This window comes from Aethalodelphis obliquidens, unplaced genomic scaffold, assembly GCF_003676395.1.
Source record: "Aethalodelphis obliquidens isolate GAN/ISIS:26980383/991018 unplaced genomic scaffold, ASM367639v1 scaffold10, whole genome shotgun sequence".
In the NCBI taxonomy this organism is placed as follows: Eukaryota; Metazoa; Chordata; class Mammalia; order Artiodactyla; family Delphinidae; genus Aethalodelphis; species Aethalodelphis obliquidens.
In genome coordinates this window covers 42,361,505-42,385,826 of record NW_020837954.1, presented here as the reverse complement: position 1 = coordinate 42,385,826, position 24,322 = coordinate 42,361,505, and the positions used below count along the sequence as shown (strand labels likewise).

Below are 24,322 nucleotides of genomic sequence, written 5' to 3'. Positions count from 1 at the left end.
AGGAAATTGCAAATCAAAACCACATTGAGATACCACTACCCACCTATTAGAGTGACTAAAATAAAAAACTAAAACAAAATAGACAACATCAAGTGTTGGGAAGGGAATCAACTGGAACTCTCACACATTACTGAGGGGAACACAAAATGGTACAGGCACTTTGGAAACAAGTTTGGCAATTTCTTATGAAGGTAAACACACACTTACCATATAACCCAGCAATTCCACCTGTCAAAAGAAATAAAAATTCATGTTCGCACAAAGACCTGTACACAAATGCTTATAGTGACTTTACTGATAATCACCAACACTGGAAAAAACCCATGTCTTTCAACTGGTGAAGGAATAAACAAACTATGGTTCATCCAAACAATGGTTCATCCAAACAATGGCATACTACTCAGAAATAAAAAGGTACAAACCACTGATACACAGAACAACATGATAACTCTCAAACTCATTATGCTAACTGAAAGAAGTCAGACCCAAAGGCTACGAGATTACATGTATATGACATTCAGAAAAGGCAAAACTATAGAGAGAGAGAAGAGATCAGAGGTTGCCCAAGGTTGGGGGAAAGGTTTGACTACAAAAGGGGATGAAGGTGATGGGACTGTTCTGCGTTTTGACTTTATACATTTGGCAAAATGCAGTCATTCATGCCAAAAAGAGTGAATGTAAAATATATAAATGAAAATTTTTTTTTTTTTTTTTGCGGTACACAGACCTCTCACTGTTGTGGCCCTTCCCGTTGCGGAGCACAGGCTCCGGACGTGCAGGCTCAGCGGCCACGGCTCATGGGCCCAGCCGCTCCGCGGCATGTGGGATCTTCCCAGACCGGGGCACGAACCCATGTCCCCTGCATCAGCAGGAGGACTCTCAACCACTGCGCCACCAGGGAAAATAATTTTTAAAGTTTTTTTTTCTTGTTTTTGGCAAGGCTCGGTGGCTTGTGGGATCTTAGTTCCCCGACCAGGGATAGAACCCACACGCCCTGCAGTGAAAGCACGGAGTCTTAACCACTGGACCGCCAGGGAAGTCCCTTAAAAGATTTTTTAATGATGGCTTAGGGCAGGAGAATAATCTATGGTGAAAAGGTTAAAGAGACCAGAACGCTTATTTTTGAAAAAACAGGTTTATACAGCACATACATTTTCAAATGAATCCACAAAATTATTTTAGAACAAAACCAGGAAAACTATTAAAATAAAGGAAAGCAACCCAACACATAGTAGCTACATTTAACTTTAAAACTATACCTGAAAATATGGTATGTAAATTATGTCATAAACTGTTATTAAAAAACAAACAAACAAAAACTAAACCTGAAGCAGTTCTTTCCTCTACCCCAGTGTTTCCCAAACTTGTCTATTAAGAATCATTTGGGGCTTCCCTGGTGGCGCAGTGGTTGAGAGTCCGCCTGCCGATGCAGGGGACATGGGTTCCTGCCCCGGTCCGGGAGGATCCCACGTGCCGTGGAGTGGCTGGGCCCGTAAGCCATAGCCGCTGAGCCTGCGCGTCCGGAGCCTGTGCTCCGCAACGGGAGAGGCCACAACAGTGAGAGGCCCGTGTACCAAAAAAAAAAAAAAAAAAAAAAAAAAGAATCATTTGACAACTTGTTAAAATTAGACATTCCCAGGTCCCTTCCCTGGAAATTCTGATTCAGTAGTCTAGGTTGGGGGCCAGGAAACTACATTTTTAAAATGCACCCCTCCCTCAAGGAACTTTTATTATCAGGCAAGTTTAGGAAATAACTGCCACCCACAATTCTTAGCAGAAAGACGAGCAAAACAAATTTTAATTGTCTATTTAATCATAGTCTGAATGTTTCCTAGGATATCAGGATAGTAATGATCACATGCAGAAAAATTCAAGATGATCCACTAGAATATGAAAGGACTTTAAACCTCACATTCCAAAATTTTCTATTTAAGGAGTGTGTTTTGTAATGTATAGAGTAAATCAGTACAATAGCACGTGTGTATCTTTTTTCCCAATAGAATATATGATCAGAAAAGGGTGAAAACCACTGCTCTAAGGCTCCTGATTTATTATTTTTTTCCCCTAAGGCTGACCAATCCTCAGCTTCTGTCCTATTTTGCAATAAAATCTCCACAATCCTCACTCTTTACCATTATGCCCATATTCATACCCTAGGCATAAGAGCATCATCAATCTGGATAAAAGACACAGTTCTTCTCCTCTACTGAGACCTGAAAGACTACTTATTATACTATAACTAGTAAGAAATTTGGAAGGTGTTTACCTCTTTATACTATTCTTAAAGTCCAACAGACTCTTGGCATTTGAAGATTCAGTTCACCAATTTAACATTTGTGGTTTCACTCCTTCACAGGTATCTGTGAAGTTTCATGACAAGTAGCAATCTGATTTTGCTGAATCACAAATTTGAATCAAGTATGCCTTCCAGCTGGTGTGAAGGACCAAATCATTTAACAGATGAGTGAACCAAGCTGACACTGCTCAGCATTTTCTCTTATACAGCTATACTGTTCTCTGCTTGTCAGGAAAGGTCTCTTTAATTTTTTAGTTATCCTTTACTACAGAGGTCCTCACTACAAAGCTTACTATAAAGGGTCCTTTAATCCAAATGTGTTTATCTATATATTTTTTTCAATTAAAAAACACTAAAAGGGGCTTCCCTGGTGGCGCAGGGGTTGAGAGTCCGCCTGCCGATGCAGGGGACAGGGGTTCATGCCCCAGTCCGGGAAGATCCCACATGCCGCGGAGCGGCTTGGGCCCGTGAGCCATGGCCACTGAGCCTACACGTCTGGAGCCTGTGCTCCACAACGGGAGAGGCCACAACAGTGAGAGGCCCGCGTACCGCAAAAAAAAAAAAAAAAAAAAAAACACTAAAAATACAATCATTATCATGTAGGATCTTGGAAGTTTTTGCACGGACATTAAAAAATGACTGTCATACTTATAAAGCCCAGAATTCATGCATTATTGCAAATAAATCTTAAGTGGTATTCATGGATTGAGGCATTCAATCACAAACTGCTATTGATGTGTTTATTGTCAAAGACGTCAAAAGATGTTTTGGCATATATTCTATGGCGAACCTGAACTGTGTTCAGAAAAAAATACCACTAAGCTTCTCCTTTCAGCCCTCCACATCAATAACGTATCTCAAAGGCCTGTCTCTCTTTCTCACCCTCAAGAAAATCTTCATAAAGTGCATGTACTCCTTCAGGCACGATGACAGCAAGGGCAGTTCCACAGAGGAGGCCAGCACCCAAAACAGTCACCAGCTTTAGTCGCTCCTGGAAAGAAAACATAAGCTGTTGAAAAGACTGATGAATGAACGGGGTAAAGTTTCTGAAGTACCTGCAATGAAGACTGTGAGCTGCTTATCTGTGAGGCCAAAATCTACAATGGCCACTGAACATGAAAAAGCGTCAGCTTCATGAATAATAATGCCAATTAAAACAAGGAGATGCCATTTTTAAGTTTACCAGATTGGCAATGATGTGGGAAAACTTGTCTACTACCCACAATAGGGAGAAATGAGCATACTTGTCTAACACTGGAAGAAATGTGAATTGCTGCAACCTACCTGGACCCCAATTTGGCAATTTAGATTTAAAGCCTCAAAAATGTGAATTCTTTGATCCAGCGATTTCACTTCTAGAAATTTATCCTAAGAAAGAAAGAACTATGCAAAGATGACCACTGCACATATTAAGAATGCAAACCTGAAAATAACCTAAATGTCCACGAAAGGAGACTAGCTAATAAACTTTAATACTTCATCACAGTAGCACAAGACTCAGTAATTAAAAATTATGATACAGGTCTATTCATGGATATAGAAAGTCATGATGTACTGTTATGAGGAAAAAGCTGGTGGCCAACAATATGCATTGATAATCTCGTAATTCTTTTGAAAAGGTATACATACAAGTAGAACAAGTATAAATTACATATTAACAAATTTTTTACTTTATAGATTATAAACATAATGTGTGATATATAATTTACAACACATTTTTTAAATTTTATTTTTAAATTTATTTATTATTATTATTTTTTTGCTGTGTTGGGTCTTGGTTGCTGCATGCAGGCTTTCTCTAGTTGCAGCAAGTGGGGGCTACTCTTTGTTGCAGTGTGCGGGCTTCTCATTGCGGTGGCTTCTCTTGTTGCAGAGCATGGGCTCTAGGCGTGTGGGCTTCAGTAGTTGCAGCACGCGGGCTCAGTAGTTGTGGCTTGTGGGCTCTAGAGCGCAGGCTCAGTAGTTGTGGCACATGGACTTAGTTGCTCCGTGGCATGTGGGATCTTCCCGGACCAGGGATCGAACCCGTGTCCCCTGCATTGGCAGGCAGATTCTTAACCACTGTGCCACCAGGAAAGTCCCTACAACACATTTTTAATTTATCTGCAATGAACATCTATTACTCATACAATGAAAAAACGTATTCAGTTTAAATTTATTTATTTTTGGCTGCGTTGGGTCTTCGTTGCTGCACACGGGCTTTCTCTATTTGCACCGAGTGAGGGCTACTCTTCGTTGCGGTGCGCATGCTTCTCATTGCAGTGGCTTCTCTTGTTGCAGAGCATGGGCTCTAGGCGCACGGGCTTCAGTAGTTGTGGCACACAGGCTCAGTAGTTGTGGCTCGCGGGCTCTAGAGCACAGGCTCAGTAGTTGTGGTGCATGGGCTTAGCTGCTCCGCGGCATGTGGGATCTTCCCAGACGAGGGATCGAACCCGTGTCCCCTGCATTGGCAGGCGGATTGTTAACCACTGCACCACCAGTGAAGTCCCCGTATTCAGTTTGATGCTTAAATGTCCTATAGCTTTTTAAAAAACACTTGACTAAGATTGACATACTAGAGCTATAGATATTTACTGCATACAACTTTCTGTGTTTGGAAATAAGTATACATCTGTGAAACCATCATCACAATCAATGCCATAAATGATCTATGGTTTTAATCCACTTAATCCCAGTATTTTCTTTTCACTCAGGTTTCTTTAAGAGACAGTATCCTGACATACAAGATATAAAAGATTAAGTTTCAAAATTTCTTGAAGCAGTGATGTACCCTATATGGCTTCCTGAAGTCTTAGCAGTATGAAAAATGATCTTTAAAACTACAGGAAGGTGGACTTCCCTGGTGGCGCAGTGGTTGGGAATCCGCCTGCCAATGCAGGGGACACAGGTTTTAGCCCTGGTCCGGGAAGATCCCACATGCCATGGAGCAACTAAGCCCGTGAGCCACAACTACTGAGGCCCGTGCACCTAGAGCCTGTGCTCCGCAACAAGAGAAGACACGCAATGAGAAGTCCGCACACCACAAGGAAGAATACTCCCTGCTCGCCACAACTAGAGAAAGCCCGTGCACAGCAACGAAGACCCAACGCAGCCAAAAATAAAATAAAAATAAAAAAACCCACAAGAGGGCATTTATGTTGCTTAGGACAAAGTTTTAACAATTTAATAGTATATCATGTACTTAACTTTTCTGTTTTAGTTTCTTTTATGAGGTTAGCAAAAATAACAATGGTTGTATTAGTTCTGATATACTACTGAACTTGCAACTGTGAAGCTGTGGGAATATATATGTACAAGTACTGCCTCTATAGGAAAATGGGTTTTTAGCTGAAAGGCTGGTTGAAACATTACCCACTCCTTGTTTGGGAACAAAGAAGGGATCTATACCTACTGTGTATCTATTGAAAATGGCGGAACTACATTTGCAGTGTCAGCACCAGCTAATACTTGCCCTATAGCAAGAGGGAAATCCCCTTAGCACCTAGGCCAGGTCACCCCTTCATACATTCAGGACAGCCATTAACTACTTATAAACTGAGAGTGTTCTGAATGCATCCAGTGGTTGGCGCACTGGCTTGGGGGGCAGAACTGACTCCATGTTCAAATTAGTTAACAAGTTAGCACCTCAACTCTTCTTATTTTTTAATTAATTAATTAATCAATTAATTTTTCGGCTGCGTTGGGTCTTCGTTGCTGTGCGCAGGCTTTCTCTAGTTGCAGTGAGCAGGAACTACTCTTTGTTGCGGTGCGCGGGCTTCTCATTGCGGTGGCTTCTCCTGTTGGGGATCACGGGCTCTAGGCGTGCAGGCTTCAGTAGTTGTGGTACGTGGGCTCAGTAGTTGTGGCTCACTGGCTCTAGAGCGCAGGCTTAGTAGTTGTGGCGCACAGGCTTAGCTACTCCGTGGCATGTGGGATCTCCCTGGACCAGGGCTTGAACCCGTGTCCTCTGCATTGACAGGTGGATTCCTAACCACTGTGCCACTGGGGAAGTCCCTCAACTTTTCTTCTGTAAAATAATATTTCTACATGTCTTGTGAAGATAGAGGAGTCAATAGGAGAAAGTGGCCAAAGCGTTTTGGAAAAATGACACCAGACAACTGGCGTTACTATTTTAATGCTCAATACTGAGCTATTCTAAGAGTCTTTGTCATTTCCAAGTTACTAAACTCACTGAAGTACTGCTAATCAGAGCATTCATTTGAGACAAACTGTCAGAGCATGGAGAACACAAGATGGAAAAACAGCTCTATTCTGTGTAGAAGGTGGCATGGTAATTAGTCTTTTCATCATTCTCTCTAAACAATTCATAAAAGTCACCTTTGTTTAAAAAAAATCATGAATGTCAAGTTTTACTGCTAAGGAAGGACAAAAATGAGGGTAAAACTGAACTGGACTGAGCATACCATTTCATCTGAAGGTCTCGGTTTCAGAACTCCACAATGCAAACTGATGAATAAATTACGAGGAAAGAAAATTGTCCTGTCAGCATTTTGACTATGCTCTACTCTGGGAAATGGAAATGAAAGATACCCCAGATTTGCAAATTAAGGGAAGATGAGAAGAGAGGAAAGGGATGTATGTACCGAAAAGAGAAAGAGCTAATTGCCCTCAAGAATTACTTGGGTTACCAGTAACCCAAGTTACACCTATAACCCAGTTACAGGTGTTACTCCCAAGAGCACTCCCCAATAAACTTCCTGCATGCAAATCTTCTCAGAGTCTGTTTTCTGGGGAACCCAACCTAAGACACTCACATCATACACAAAAGTTAATTCTTGATGGGTTATACACCTAAATATAAAACCTAAAACGCAAAAGCTGTTAGAAGAAAATATAGAATATCTTGGCAATCACGGGGTTGGCAAAGATTTCTCAGCAGGGACACAAAAAACACAAACCATTTTAAGAGAAAAAATTCAATATCAGAATTTTAAATGTTTGCTGATCCATTAAGAAAATGAATTAGGCAAGCTGCATACTGGAAGAGAATACCCGCAGTACCTACATCCGTAATGGAAATACATATATCTGTGTAACGCTGCCCACATCAGCCCCCTTCAGGTTGGAGACACCTATTTCCCCAGCTGCTGGGGCTGTTGCCTGCTGATGGCTTGCAGCTGAGTCCCTCTGCGATACTGCCCTTGGGTCAAAGGAACTGGCTAGCCTCAAGTTATAGTCCCTCTCCCAGGGCAGTCCACATCCAGTGACTAGCCCACTTGGTGCTATGTGGAGGGAGGTACAAAGCCTCATCTCCTTGTCTCAATTCAGAATATCTCAGAAGGGGCATCCAGCTTCAGAGCCTTCTGTGGGTTGATCTGAGGCCTCTGGGGCAACTGAACGACAGTTCAACTTCTCCATCTGCTTAATCCTGCTCATTCTTTCACAGGTGTTACTCCCAAGAGCACTCCCCAATAAACTTCCTGCATGCAAATCTTCTCAGAGTCTGTTTTCTGGGGAACCCAACCTAAGACACTGACAAAGCACTTGTATTTGAAATATAAAGAATGAATACAACTCAATAAGAGACAAAATTAAAGTTAAAAAATAAAAACGGGTAAAACACTGAACAGATACTTCACAAAAGATATATGAATGGCCAGAAAGCCCATGAAAAGGTGCTCAACATCATTTAAGCATCATGAAAGTGCAAGTTTAAACTACAGTAAGATACCTCTTCACACCCACTAGAACGGCTAAAATTAAAAAGACTGAGAACACTAAATGATGGCAAGGATATAGAGCAACTGGAACTCTCATACATTGTTGGTGAGAGCATAAAATGGTACAACCACTTTGGAAAACTGGTCATCTCCTATAAGGTTAAACCAGCAATTCCACTTTGGGGTATTTACCAAGAGAAATGAAAGCATATGTCCCCACCAAAATTTGTATAAGAATGCTCATAGAAGCTTTATCCATAATAGCCAGAATCTGAATCAGATGTACAGCAATAGCAGAATGGATAAACAAACTGTGGTACACTTACACAATGGAATACTAATCAGTAACAAAAAGGAAAAAATGACTGCTTCATACAGCAACGTGAATCTCAAAAACATCACCCCAATGTTTGAAAGGCCTTACACAAAGAGAGCATGTACTGAGTCCATTTACATGAAGTTTAAAAGCAGGCCAAACTATCTATGGCAACAGAAATCAGAACAGCGGCTGCTTCTGGCAGGAGGGTTACACAGTGGCAGAAAAGACTAACTGGAAAATGGCACCAGGTTATTTTTTTAGGATGATGGAAGTGTTCTAAATCTTGATTGGGATGTGAGTTACATTTATATACATTTGTCACATTTCAGCAAACTGTATTAAGATTTGTACCTTTTACTCTATAAAATTATCTGGAGAGTAATTTACTCAGCCAGGACCTCTGAAAGGATTCATTTCAGAACTATTCAATTTTAACAAGGCGTCTTCATGGCAGTTTTTTGAAACCAAGGTCAGAAGTCTATGGAGAATACCAAAAACCACCTTCAAAATGTTTTCTTGGGGAATTCCCTGGTGGCCTAGTGGTTAGGATTCTGGGCTTTCACTGCCATGGCCTGGGTTCAATCCCTGGTTGGGGAACTAAGATCCTGCAAGCTACGTGCTGCGGCCGAAAAAAAAGTTCTTTTTTTCTTAATCTAATTTGTCATTCAGATAGTCCTTAAAAATCATTCACCAGAATTTTATGTAAATAACTGCATGCAGAAACCAGTGGTGCTCACAATCGTGGATCAATCCACAAATTCACAAGGCACTTACCAGGTGCTTCATTATATTCTACACTGGAGTCACATGAAGCACTAGATTGAGACAAGTTTTACAAGCAGGAGCAGAAGGTTTTTGAGGCTTGCATACCACAAAATTAAGGTGCTGAAATAGTACCATCTAAGAGAACTGAGGGATACATGACATCCAGAATAACTACGGACACTACAAAAAACACAAAAGCTTCAAATCTATAAAGAAAGTAAAAAATAATTCTCCTAAAATGCTCTTTTAAATTTTAAGTAATTTAAAATAATTTAATATTTTTAGACATTGTTTCTAAGATGAAATTACTTATAATTCCATTCACGTATTTACATGGACCAGATTTCTGAACATTATCTATCACAACAGATTTTATAAGAATTTCCCAAAGGCCCAAGCTAGAAAACAGTCAAATCTCCATGTGTAGCTAATATCATTACAAAAAAATTATGGTAAATCTTTAAAGTACATAGTCATGAAATTACACTTCTTTGTTAATCATGTATGAACAATTAAATGCTCTCAGCTGAAGGAATGTGAATGGGAGCCTGGTCCAAATTTTTAGAAAGACAGTAAAAATTTTTATTAATCTTTAGACACATACTTTTGAAAGTGTGATACTAGCTACCAAAGTTATCAACATGGAATCCAAGTTTAAGAACTGGAAGAAATTTAAGAAATGATCCTCGCTCTATGAAGATGGAGAATCAAAAGCCAAAAATGAGGGATGATTTGCCCAAGATCACACAGCTAGGCTAGTTAGTGTAGAGGCATGATTAGATTTGACATCGTACTCTGCTGCCCTGTGCATTCCAAGACAATGTCCTTCATATGGCACGAGACATAAATCCATTACATAAAATTTACCTCTAAAAAAAAAGACAAAATCCAATCACACAACCTCTTTAAATAGTGTGTCAGAAAATCCCTTAGCAACATCGAGAGGAAAACCAAAATTACAATTAGTTATAACTGCTCTCTGTTGACATTTTCTAAAGGTCTGTGGCAAAATGAGAAATAAGGACAATGTAATGAGCTTTTCATAACATTTTATTTCTTCAATGTAGAGGACTATTCTTTACTCTAAGATTATGTCCTACATACTCTTTTATGTTAAAATGTCCTTTCTTTTAAGAAATGATGGTGACAATAGTTTTTGTATTTTAGTGTCCTTACTTGCAAAATTAAAGCAGGCAATCCTTTACCAATTCTCCTGAATTTCAAATATATTACTGACCTGTGAAATCCAAAAGCCTGGAAAACCCTGGCCTACAACAGTGTAAGCATGAGATCTGTATTACAATACCATAAAAAAAAGTCAGAAAAAAAAGAATTTGAGAATCTGTAAAAAAGAGATCATTGAGGTAAACTTGAGTAAATCATCTAGCTTTGTAATATTTCCTCTGAGGAAAGGCAGTGTGAGCTAAAATTACTGTATTATGTTTTCAGTCTATTTTGAAATTAAAGCACATTTAATTTACCAAATGAAGTTAAACTTCCTATGTTTAACTAAGTTAACTAAATTGAACAAACTTATGTTTGTTCCTGGAACTCCTTACCCCAAAACTTTAAGTTCTATGAAGGCAGAAACTTTTTTTTTTTTTTTTTTGCGGTACGCGGGCCTCTCACTGTTGTGGCCTCTCCCGTTGCGGAGCAACAGGCTCCGGACGCGCAGGCTCAGTGGCCATGGCTCATGGGCCCAGCCGCTCCGCGGCATGTGGGATCTTCCCGGACCGGGGCATGAACCCGTGTCCCCTGCATCGGCAGGCGGACTCTCAACCACTGCACCACCAGGGAAGCCCAAGGCAGAAACTTTTGTTTTTAATTTCCTGCTGAATACTCAGTTTATAGAACAGTATCTGGCACATAACAGATTCTCCCCTAAACATATACTAAGAGAATGAATGAAATGCCCAGCATCATGCAAGGCACTGGGGACTTGGTATCTGCCACTCCACTGGCCTTTAATATCAACAAATATATGAATGCACTGGAACCTCTTTAGAATACTTGTGCTAGGAAATAGGCCTTTTAAGGGAAAAAGTCCCTTAAAAGCATAACCATATCTAGAATTTTCAGTGGTTATTTGATTCAAAATTTTTCCTTTGGCTCAAGGGGTATTAAAGTACATATAATGAAGAACCATAATAGAATTCCATCATAGTAAATGTGAGGCAATGCTGTCATCTGTCTCATTCATGCAAATACCTTAAATGACAACTGTTTTATTTCCAAGGAGCTCAAAACCTTGTTTCAATCTTCAGCACTGTTTCAATCACTGTTCAGTCACTGTTTCAATCTTAAGCAAAGCGATATAAAGATTATTTATTCTACATAACTTTCATCAGCTTGATAAATGTGTACTAACTTTCTTACGGCAACCTAATTATAGAGGCAACACTTGTGATGAAAAAAAATCAATAGTCAAAAAATAGGCATAATTGTCAAGGCATATAGTTTCAATTTTTCTTAAAAAGTTTTTTTAACTACCTAAATCATTTTAGACTCAATCTTACTTATTTCAAGCACTTGAGGTGTGGCTCCATGTTATTTGTACAGCTGTATTCTTTCACACAACTTCACAACTTGTTATTTAATCTCAAAACTATGTACATGTCAAAGTTAAAATGCTGACATTTTGCTTATGGTTCCCTCCTTTGCTTATGGTAAATCACTAAAAGGGTGTATTTAAATGAAGAACTACAAATTCCAAGTGTTGGTCCAAGATGAAAAGAGTTCCCGAAGCAATAGTTTCTGGTGGAGAAATGAAATATTTGCTCAAGAGAGGCATGAACTGTGCAATGTCATTCATTTTATGATATCTCATTTTACAATTTCACATCTGTAGCCTGACTAAGCCAAACGATTGACCAAAAGTATTAATTAAAACAACAGTTTGTATTCAATGCCATTAGCTATCAGTGCAGTGCAAAGCTTTGAAGTCAGTTTAGTTTTCTTGGCAGACACCAAGGTAGTTAAATGGTTTTTCTTTCCTTGCTCATAGAAACAGTCAATAAATTATTTGGTTCAACTAAACGCATGCTGATAATTTTAAAAGCTTTTAATACCGAAGATTGTTTATTTCAATCTCCCTTATACCATGTTCATGTTAGTTCTGAAAGCATCAACTATAGTTTCCTAAAAAATCAAAGATGCATCTCATGTTATGAGACTGATTCCTTCAAAGCTCCAGGCACTGAAGAGATGAAATATCATAGGGCACAAAGTAACTCTTGTTCAAGCAACAAAGGCTTTCTTTCTCCATATTCTTACAAATAAGCCTGCTTCAAGGAGATACTTCCTAATGTCAATTTAACTACTACATTATCTGCTGCTAAGTGTCAGTAACAGATAACGAAGAAAACTCAAATATGAACTCGATTCTTCAAGTCCTTACAACTGAGGCAAGATGCCAAAAAGCTTACTGCCTCTAAGTAGTGGCTCTGTGATACTGAGCAAGTTCAATATCCTTCAGGGCTGCCACTACTACCGCGATCATGTAGGAGCATGATGTTAGCACATTTAGCACAGAGTAGTTGTCATTATTACTTATCTTCAGCCTCATCAGTAGCATGCAGTAAATGCTTCTAAGCCCCTCCTCCACAAGAATCACAAAACAAAACCCAGATACTTGGACAGAAGTTCAAGTGAACAATGCTACCACAGTTGCCATTATGCCAGTGGCATATAGGCTTCCCCTTTCCTAATTCATTTGACATAGAGGTAAGAACAAGCAATACTTTATTGATGCCACTTCCTTCAATCTTGGAAAACAAGACTAACTTGTCTTTTTGTATGAGTCCTTTCTAAAAATAAAAGGAAATCCCGTAAGATTGTTCGATGTGACTACAAAAACAAACAAAAACCCGTTGATGCATGGGAAAGACCTGGGAAAACACTGGCAATGAAATATTATATTATTAATACATAAGAAGTTTGACTGAACTAAGAAAATTAAAATAATAAACTACATTTTCTCTATCGAATTAGCAAAGTTTTAAAAATTAAAAATGATAGTACTCAGTGTTTGTGAGAACACAGTGTCATTTGCATTTGTTGAAAAAATGCATTTAAAAAACTGGTAATATAGATTGAGAACCTTCTTGAAGATGTTTATGCTCTTTAATCCTGTCATTCTACCCCTGAGGAAATAATCTGAAATATGGTCATAGCTTTAGACACAAAAATAGTCATTCAACACTATTATCATAGCAAAAACTTGAAAACAAATTAAATGCATAATAAGAATTTCTGTATGTAAAATAACTGAACGTAATGAAGACATTAAAAAGTGCCTATAGGGGACTTCCCTGGTGGCGCAGTGGTTAAGAATCTGCCTGCCAAGGCAGGGGACACGGGTTCGAGCCCTGGTCCGGGAAGATCCCACATGCCGTGGAGCAACGAAGCCCATGCGCCACAACTATGGAGCCTGTGCTCTACAGCCCGCGAGCCACAACTACTGAGCCCACGTGCCACAACTACTGAAGCCCGCCGCGCCTAGATCCTGAGTTCCACAACAGAGAAGCCACTGCAATGAGAAGCCTGCGCACCACAACTAAGAGTAGCCCCCACTTGCAGCAACTAGAGAAAGCCTGCACGCAGCAACGAAGACCCAATACACCCAAATAAAAAAAGTGCCTATAGGGAATTCCCTGGTGGTCCAGTGGTTAGGACTTGGCACTTTCACTGCCAAGGGCCCAGGTTCAATCCCTGGATCCCACAAGCCGCGCAGCATGCCCCCCGCCCCAAAAAAGTGCATAGAACATGATTTTAATAATAAAGGAAAATGTTTATAATTACCAGGTAAAAGAAGGGGAAATGTAAATTTATACATATACCACATAATCAACCATATTAAAAATGCAAACAAATAGAAAAAAAAGAATGAAAAGAAACAAAAATGTTACTGGTGATTCTCACTGGACAGTGGGATAATGGATGATTTTATTTTCTTTTTACACATTATCATATTTTTTAAATTTGCCACAAAGAATCCCTATTATATAGCCAGGCTTAAAAAATTTTTTTTTGTTCATTTAATTAGAGGCTATATAAACAGTGGCTTTGAACTTAGTAAACTCTGAGGCTCAGTTTCCTCATCTATAAACAGGGTAAGAATTCTTCCCTTTCAAGGTTACTGTAAAATCAGTGCAGAACTTGACACATGAGTTGATACTGTAGCTACTGTTATTATTAATTATTATACTGTGGTGGGCTTAGAGAGCACAGTGCCCTTAATATGCACGTAGAGATGTTTTCCCCTTTACCAAGTGGTTCTAAACACGTAGTAACACTTCAAATTACTACAAAACACTTAGGTTTTGTAGTAATTTGAAATGTTTTTCAGTCTCCCCCCTTGTTGTCGTGCTGCGACTTATTTCCTCTACTTGTTGCCCCACCCCTTCTAGTTTGCTCTTTCTACTTTACAGAGAGCTTAGAAATCAGACAGTCCAGCCCAGAGGATTGAGACTGGCAGTTCAAAACATAGGGGTTTTTTTGGTTTTGTTTCGTTTCGTTTTTGGCTGTGTTGGGTTTTTGTTACTGCATGCGGGCTTTCTCTAGTTGCAGCGAGCGGGGGGCTACTCTTCATTGCAGTGCGCAGGCTTCTCATTGCGGTGGCTTCTCTTGTTGCAGAGCACGGCCTCTAGGCACACGGGCTTCAGTAGTTGCAGCAATGGGCTCAGTAGTTGCGGCACGTGCGCCATAGAGCACAGGCTCAGTAGTTGTGGCACACGGGCTTAGTTGCTCCGTGGCACGTGGGATCTTCCGGGACCAGGGTTCGAACCCATGTCTCCTGCATTGGCAGGCGGATTCTTAACCACTGCGCCACCAGGGAAGTCCAAAACACAGGTTTTTTGACCCACACAGCGACGCAATAATATTTGAATTAGTAGCCAAAGTATAAAATTTAGAAGGTTCATATAAGAATCCAGATTTCCAACTTCTGAAAAGTAGGAAGATTTGACAACAGCAGGGCTGGTGTCATCAAATGGCACATGCTCTTCTGTGCCACAGTTGACCACGGTTCTCATGACTCCCTTAGACTCCCAGGCACTGACAGTGGAGGTTAGCTGCCACACATCATGACACTTGAACCATTTTATCTTCCTCCAGGCCTGATTCACTGTTCAGCCTCAATACTTATATGATTTTATGACCCGTTACCTAGCTGTATTAGTCAGGGTTCAATCAAGAAATGGAAGTCATAAAGTAATCTGAACCAGAAAAATTTAATACAACGAGTAACTATAAAAGGGGACTGGAGGGCTTCCCTGGTGGCGCAGTGGTTGAGAGTCCACCTGCCGATGCAGGGGACACGGGTTCGAGCCCTGGTCTGGGAAGATCCCACATGCCGCGGAGCGGCTAGGCCCGTGAGCCATGGCCGCTGAGCCTGCGCGCCAGGAGCCTGTGCTCCGCAACAGGAGAGGCCACAACAGTGAGAGGCCCGTGTACCGCAAAAAAAAAAAAAAAAGGGGGGGGGGGAACTGGAATAATGAGAAATTAACCAGTAAGAAAGAACTCTGAAGAACATAAGAACTGCAGCTAAAAGGAGCAGTGACTACCCAGGACCAAAATAAGATTTGCTCAAAGAAGAGGTCTCATAGGGGTTGAGATCCAAACTCTGCTGGAGAGGGCATGGCTGGGGCTCAATGAACAGCAGTAAAAGGTCTGGGACCAATTCCAAGGTATATGTGTGGTGGTGGGGTTTCCCTAGACCAAGCAATGCTTGGACACCAGTAGGGTGTCCCACAATTCAGTTCAATTCTAACACTATCCGGAAATAGCATCAGGTCCTACAAGACTGGCCCCCTGCCATTTCAGATGCCAGTTCCAAGTCCAGGTTGTTATCAGTGCTTCTGACCAACTAGCTATAGGTCAGAGGTTCCTTGGGTTCAATTAATTGGCTAGAGTAGCTCACAGAACTCAGAAAAACATTTTACCTACTAGATTACCTGTTTATTATAAAAGAATATAACTCAAGAACAGCCAGATATAAGAGATTCATAAGCAAGGTATGGGGAAAGGTCACGGAGCTTCCATGCTCTCTGGGCATGCAACTCTCCTAGCACCTCCATGTGTTCACCGAACCAGATCTCCAAACCCTATCCTTTGGGGTTTTATGGAGGCTTCATTACATAGGCATGATTGATTAAATCACTGGCCACTGACGATTCATTCAACCTCCATCCCCTTTCCCCTCCCTGGTGGGACTGTTAAGTTCCAACCCTTGGAATCATGTGGTTGGTTCTCCAGGTGACAAGCCCCCATCCTTAGGTTACCTAGTGGCTTTCCAAAAGTCACCTCATTCACATAATAAGACACCTTTATGGCTCTTACCATTTAGGAAATTCCAAGGGTTTTAGGAACTCTGTGCCAGGAAAAGCAAATACATACTTCTTATTATAAATCACAATATCACAAGCAGAGAAGTTTCTGTGGTGCCACACTGGTGTTAACTCACTGGAAATCTGTACTCTAGGGTGTTGGGAAAACTGTTCATGGGAAAGTGTCTCACCAGAGACTCTCCTATAGAACCACCCAAGATGGGGTTGCCAGTGGGAACTCCTGACTGCTGGGTGCTGGAGAAGCTGTGTGTTCAGCAGGAGGCTGGGGCTTTGAAAGCCACCTGCAGTGCAGAAGCTGGACACTGGTGAGGCTGGCTGTGCTACAGGAATCAAGTCACCTAGGAGGCCTGCTGAGCAAGCATGCCAGAACCAAGAGGGAAAACCCCTTCTCCTTACAACTTCTCTCCAGTATCCTCTACTGACAAAGCTTAACATTGTGCCAGCTGGCAAAGGAAAAATATTTAAAGGGCCCACATCCATTTTTGCAGCGTAGCTAATGAAGAGTGAATTTGGAGCTGAGAGGCAATAAATTGATAACTGGCACACCAGCTTACTAAAATTACATAAAAAGATACACAGGAGCCAAGTGAGAGCCAAGAACAGTAGACAGCAAGTAAAGTGCTTGCTCTTAAGGCTATCTATTTAGCTAATCAGAGACTTTTCTGGTCCTTTAGATTGCTGAGGCTTCTGGATGGACAAGTTCTGCATAACAGAGGTGCTATCAATATTCTTTTCCTTCACCTCTATTAATAATAATATTCACTAAGTACTTACTAAGCCAGGCACGTTCAGTTATAATCACCTTACATATATTAACTCATTTAATCCTCACAATAATCCTATAAGGTAGATACTTCTATTATCCCCACTTTGTACAACAGAGGCAGCGAAAGTTCAAGTAATTTGTCCAGGCTCACAAAGCCAGCAAATGGCAGAGCCATGATCTGAACCTACACAGTCTAGCTCCAGAATCTATACTCTTAAGCACCATGCTAAACTGCTTCTCTATAAAACCTATTTCATTGTTTCATCTTTTGCTTTTAGCACCTGTCTTCTTTCCCCAACTTGCCTTCGTCAAATGCATAAAGAATTAATGAAAGGAACATATACAACAAGGTGCAGAAGCTAGGGTATAATTTTTTGGTTAATAGGAAATTGACCTCCAGATAAATACAGGGTTCACAATCGACTGTTTAATGTAATTATCTAGTAGTTAACCCCAAGACCCTGTCCCTTAAAAATCCATATAATCAGGGCAGAGGAATTTGCAGACCAACTAATACCTGCTTCTATTGCAATGAAGTTAGACATTGAATATTAGTATTAAAGGAGAATTGAGATTTTTATAATTCCATCATAAGTTTTAAGAAATACCTGTACTCATGGTTAGCATTACTACTTATTACTTGGAATTCCAAACTGAGCTACAGAGGCTCTTAAACTTCACTGTCATTCAACAAAGTCTCACATCTAAATTCTTCAATGAGAGGAGAGGTTAAGACCGTCATACAGAAGCATTCTGAATCCAGTTCAGGTCTTCTTCCCTCAAAAAGGATGTCAATTCTTGAAGAGCACAATTTAGAATGACTAAACTATGAAGATATCGAGATATCGAGTGTGAAGTTAATCTTGAATAGTTTAAAATGAGAAGTGCTTCAGATTCCAATTTGGCAGGTGCTAATTTAAAGGGCATCTAAGACATATTCAGTCTTTCTTACAGGTTTCAATGGTATTCAGAGATTGTTTACCTCAGTAGTTTTAATTCTGCTACACTGAGTAAGCACAAGGCATCAGATATACTCTGGAAGGTAAAATGTTAGTGATGCAAGATATTCCTAGTTGGGGAGCTAAAGGTGCTGATTTAGATCCATAATATTTTCATTCCTTCTTTACAATGTTCATTAGGAAAGAAAATATCATCTAATGGTCAAGTGCTTTGGACTGGTAATCAAACTGACTTAGTTCAAATCCCACCTCTACCAGGTATGTGATGTCTTCAAGCCTGAGTATCTATCTCATAGTCTCATCCTGAGGATTAAACAAGATAATGCACATCATTGCCTGGTACATAGAAGGAGCTCAATACGCATTAACTATTATTAATATTATTATGCAGATAAATGTCAATGATGTTTATCCATATAACTTTTTCAGGAAAATAATATTGATCAGATTGCATCTAGACTTTGACTCAAACTTAGCTTTATCAAGCAAAGATACTTATGAGACAATAACAATATAAGACAATAATCTGACGGAAGACAAAGTTACTGATTGCTTTCCAGATATGGATAAACTACAGAGAATTCAAAGTTTCAAAGTCTAAAATTTAGAAATGAAATTCCAAACAACTGTAAAATCTATTGTATTACCATAAAAGGATAAAAGGTTAATACACCTGAAAATGCAAAAGTCCTTAAAAATGAAACTTTGTCAAATCTATTTTAAAAATAATCAATTGTCAGAGAAAAAACATACTGAACAAATTCGTTCTTTAGACACAAACCTTTGATTTGGTGGTAACTCAAGAGCCAAAGAGATTTATTATGAATGAGTCAGTTATTATCATTAGACACAAAATAAAAACTTTAACACATGAAAAACAAAACAAAGCTTAAAATGAGAATAAGTATAATGAAGAAGAGAAAGTTAACTACTAAGAAAAATACTATAAAGCAGGGAGACCAAAGGAAAAGCCCTGGCCTCTCCAAATGAAACATTCATGGTGAACAGGAATGCCAACCCCTAAACAAGACTTTTTGGATTCCAAATTGCTGAGAAGTTTCATGATTTGGGGGTGGGGGGGAGTTTACCCCTTAATAGAAGTCTGTTCCAAAATAAAAGGTTTAAAAATTATAATTTAGAACAAAGTTATAAAAATGAAAATCTTAAAAAAGTTTTTACAATTGGTACTGAGAATAATCCTCAGTGTTTTTTAAAGTTCTTATTATGTTCTAGATACAGTGTTAATCCCTGTGCTTATGTTATTTCCTTACATCCTCACAACAATTCTGTAAAGTCATTTAAGAGAAGAGTTGGATGTTGAACAGCTTGCTCAAGCAGACACTGATTTTGACCTACACTACCCATCTCAGACAGTTCCTTTTGAAATTAGTGCATTACTAATTACCTTAAAAACTTTATTGAAGTAAGAATAGCACTACTTTCATCTGCATATCTATGGATCTATACTGCTTCAACACATGAAAAATGTGGCATTATAATCCAAACTGGCCTGTAACAAGAAAAGTACGAAATGAGAGAAAGTCTTCAAAAAGTTTTATAGCAATATGATATTTACAGTTATAGGAGTAATTGTATGTCTGTTAAATCTCACAATACTGCATTTGGGCTTGTATTTTGTATGCTTTTTTTGAAAATTATTTTTGGCTGTGTTAGGTCTTCTTTGCTGTGCGTGGGCTTTCTCTAGTTGCGGCGAGCAGGGGCTACTCTTTGCTGTGGTGCGTGGGCTTCTCATTGCAGTGGCTTCTCTTGCTACGGAGCACTGGCTCTAGGCGTGTGGACTTTAGTAGTTGTGGCACGCAGGCTCAGTAGTGGCGCACAGGCTTAGCTGCTCTGGGAGTGTGGGATCTTCCTGGACCAGGCCTCGAACCCGTGTCCCCTGCATTGGCAGGCAGATTCTTAACCACTGAGCCACCAGGCAAGCCCTGTATGCCTTTTTTCCACTTCATTTTCTTAGTTATTTCATTTCCACAAGTATATTGCTCTGCAATGGAATGGAAGTTAAACAAGAACTGGCATGCACCAGAGAATTTGAGGAGTGCTGCCCTAGAGCTCTGGTGCAAATACTTTGCTTTCCCAGCTCTGAGACAAAAAGGAGACATGCTCAGGTAAATGACAATCCCCAGACCATCAGTATAAAATCTCACTCTGGCCATCATTTATATCTGAACTTCATTCCTCAATCAGAGCACCTGCTAAGCTGGGTTGATCCCAGGTAATGTTAAGTTGCAGGCTCTCAACCTACTTATGTAGCATTTTCATTTAGAATCAAAGAAAACTACTCATTAACAACTGAATCTTAAAACACAATATAGTACTACACTAGTGTGTCCAACTCTCTCATCCGACAAAACCTCATTTGTGTAAAGCATGTTCTGGCTGCCTTTACAAGTTTAATTTTTCTCCTGCCCATATGCTGAAGAAGAAAGCATCGTGATTATCAGCCACTTATAAATGCATTTGAGAATCAGAGATTTTGTTCCTTTGTTTTAGAAGTCATTTAGGCATAAGGAAGTTACAAAAGCATCAAGAAAGTTGGTTGGGGGGCAAGGCAGTGGAGAAAGTGACCAAAAAAATCAATGCCACACAAACCTCTTGACGGTCAGATATGGCAGCTAGACACCACTGCTACGGCAATTTCAGACTACTTGATTTCAACTCATTTCTAAATACTAATCCTGCCATAATTAATGGCTTTATTGATCTTTTATTCCTGCTCTGAGAAATTCTGAAGAAAAAAGTTTGGAATGACAAAGCAGCAGACAGATTAAGAACATGAATAAAAAGCGAATCTTTTCATATAAATGAAAGTGAACCGCAAAATAAATTAGGTTTATTGGTCCTTTTATTTATAATAACTCCAGTCCCCAAGAAAAGCTAGACTTCCTTAAAAAGAAAAGTTGTTTAGCCAATGTAGGAGTTAGGGGAGCTATTCTCTAAGGGTATAAACTGTGCTTCCTAGTCTCCATGAATGAAGTTTATTTTATTTTATTTTATTTTTGCAGTACGCGGGCCTCTCACTGTTGTGGCCTCTCCCGTTGCGGAGCACAGGCTCCGGACGCGCAGGCTCAGCGGCCATGGCTCACGGGCACAGCCGCTCCGTGGCATGTGGGATCTTCCCGGACCGCGGCACGAACCCGTGTCCCCTGCATCGGCAGGCGGACTCTCAACCACTGCGCCACCAGGGAAGCCCTGAAGTTTATTTTTTACACATTTATCATCTCACTAGTTTCGCAATACATTGATCTATAATAATAGTATAATTTGTCTAGGAAAAAAATGCTAATTCCTAGGAGATAAAAATCACCAGTTGAATTCTAAAATGTCTTTAACTAAGTTACACATAACTTTTATTTTTGTCCTAACAGCTCAAAATGCAGTTACTGCTGTAATAATGAACAGATATTATGAATGATGACTTATAGCATTTCAAGACCTGCATCTGGAAAAAGACCATTCGATCATCCATTTAGAAAGCCCTAAGTGACATATCATACTAATTATCCTTATTAATAGCCTAGTTAATTACACCACTCACGTACACATTTCCTTCAGTGAGAAAAGAAGATAGCGTATACCTGCATATTGCAAAAATCACTCAAGACAGTTTGAGAAAATACTGAAACTGGAAAAGGTCTAAGAATTTTATAGAAATAAAAAGTTCTATCAGTTCTTCATTTGAATTAATTATAATTCTTGATAAATGTTATCTCAATAAGTTTTTAAATATACAAACCAACTTAAACTTCACAAGTGTCAGCTCTAATAATATCAACTCAATTCTACTGTAGTTATAAGAAAATATGATTTATGCCAGAGGGGAGAGAGCAGGTTCACAAAGGACTGGGCAGGCAGGTAGCCCAAATGAGTGAAGTAGGCTTCACAGCCAAGAAGGACCGTGACAATCTACCACTACTCAGCTCTAGCCAACTGTTACCTTGAGGAATAAAGACAAAAACCAATAATAATAAAATTAACATTCTGCTAATCTAATAAAGTAAGTCTGTAGGCTAGATTTGGGGCTACCAGTTTGCTACCTCTGCCACAAGGGACAGAGTGGCTAAGAACTGCTCTGAGTCAGAAAAACTGAGACTGAACAAACAGCTGTGACTCTAACACACTTGAACTCGTCCAAGTTACATGATCTAAATGTCAGTCTCCTCATCTGCACCTCACTGGGTTTTTTAAATGAAATTAAGTAATGTGTATGTTCAAAACATTGTAGCTCAATGTTATCATTAGATGCTGAAAGGAACGGATAAAAAAAGGAAACGGAAAAGGAGCAGCAGCAATTCAAGTCCCCCTTCTATCTGGCTGTGGGCTTTATTTCTCAAACTCATAATGCCTAGTTCCGCCTTCTTTCTCACCCACAGGTTATTTTCTTTACCAGCAATAAATGCCTCCTCTTTCCTCAGGTTTCCTCAAGGCCCACCTCACACCTCACCTATACCTTTCCTTTATATCAATACTTCAGGCCATTCTCCACTCCCCTTTTCTTTGAAAGCACTTTCAGGACTGGCAGTGAAACTATCTTACTGCTGAACCCCAAGGTATACTCAAGAAATCCTGAATGTAGTAGTTTTTCTCCCTCAATCTTTGAGCGCTATGCATGTTGTGAACTCCTTATGACAACCTGAAGAACCTATCTGCACTTTCATTGAAAAATGCTTTCATCATTCTTCCCTGTTAATGTTTGTTCAAGTAATGATAAAGAATCAAATAAATTAAACAATATGTCAAACCATATTAACAAAAAATTCATTTCTAAACAAACATTTGAAAACAACTTCAAAAACCCATTCAATGGTCTCCTTCTTTAAAAGGAAATGTGACTTAAGAACAATCTAATTTAGTGTTTTTCTCACTTCATTCTTATTACAGGTATCCAAAAAAATACCTTTCCCCAAAAAGCTTTGCTTGATTTTCTCAAAAAGAGAAGTTATATTGATTTCAACTCATATGGACAAACAACATTCTCCATTTATATTTTGATTGCAATCTAGAATCTTGATTCTTTGGAACTTCTGGGTATCAAAAGAACATTATGGTGCCTCTCTCCCGTAAAATGCACAGAGTCCCAAATTTTGGTATGCAATTTCAGCGAGTTCAGAGTATTCCAGAATCTTCAGTGGATCCACCCACCCCCGTTATGAACTGTAGTGATGAAGAGAAGGTTTGTTTCTATTATTACATGTTGTGCATCTTTCGAAAAGATAGTCTTCCTTAATAAGACCTTTAACTCTGATATTAACTGGGGAAGCAGCTTCCCTTTACAACTGTCACTACTTCCTAGCTGCCATCCTGACAGCTAACAGAAAATTGAGAACTTCTTACCTCCGAGAAATTAACAGCCAAAGGAATGATTCCAGCCACGTAACATCCCACCAACATAGCCAGAGACAGCAGACTAATGGAGATGAAATCCTCCATTCTGCCCTCCTTTATTCACCCACCACCAGCCTACAAATTCTCGAGGCTTCGAAGGGTGCTTAGGTTCTTAAACGCGTGTGGTTGTTCAAAGATAACAAGTGGACTTTCAGTTCTTTGGTCCTCCCCACCGGCAGATGTGTTCACGAGGCACTTTTCTCTTGAACGTACCTGGAAACAGCCCCTTTTTGCTAATACTAGCACCAGAGAGAACTTTCAGCAATTTTAGGCCCCTGCCCGTAAATTTTCCGATACCAGTCACTGGATTCCCGTGGGTTAACAGATGAGAAAAGTCAATGGGAAATATAAGAGTGAGCGATTTCTTCAGTCGTCGGAATAAGGGTAGCACAATGGGCCTACTTCCTCCACGAACAGCGTTCCAGACGGCAGCAGAAAAGCACGAAAGCCCAAGCGAACTCGTTCGTTCTTCCAGCGGCCCTATCTCCCCGGGGCCGCCCCGCCTGTGATCCTCAGGCTGGTCTGGGACCAGCCCACCAATCCCGGCAAACTCTCTTCTGAGTCTAGAATGAGGAAAGGAGTCCTGCAGATTTTTAACGATGGGCCTTAGGGGTTTAGTAGCGAAGCTGATACAAAGCTGTCTCTGCCCTATACCCAGTGCTGCCCATGTTACTCCACTCCGCGGGGCCTTGACCCGGAGCCACCGATACTACAGCTGCCATGGCCGCCAAGTGGCACCTCTTCATTACTCCACTTCCGGATTGCCTTACCACCCCCTCCTTTAGAAGAGTACTTCCGGGTTACAACT

The 24,322-nt window shown here is 40.0% G+C and overlaps 1 protein-coding gene across 4 annotated transcripts in view; it reads right to left on the bottom strand.

The window, feature by feature from the left end:
* Window positions 1–24,253, bottom strand: part of SLC39A9 (solute carrier family 39 member 9) — a 48,991-nt gene extending 24,738 nt beyond the window's left edge. Inside the window, exons 1-3 of one of the 4 annotated variants that reach the window (XM_027111611.1) lie at window positions 23,464–24,249; window positions 3,179–3,287; window positions 208–228 (exon numbers count right to left, since the gene is read on the bottom strand). In XM_027111611.1, the coding sequence (XP_026967412.1) occupies window positions 208–228; window positions 3,179–3,287; window positions 23,464–23,559 (226 nt within the window). In that variant the 5' untranslated portion in view covers window positions 23,560–24,249. Of the gene's footprint in view, window positions 1–207; window positions 229–3,178; window positions 3,288–23,463 lie in introns of all 4 variants that reach the window. The other 3 variants (XM_027111612.1, XM_027111613.1, XM_027111614.1) reach the window with 3 other exon arrangements.
* Between the last annotated feature and the right edge of the window lie 69 nt (window positions 24,254–24,322).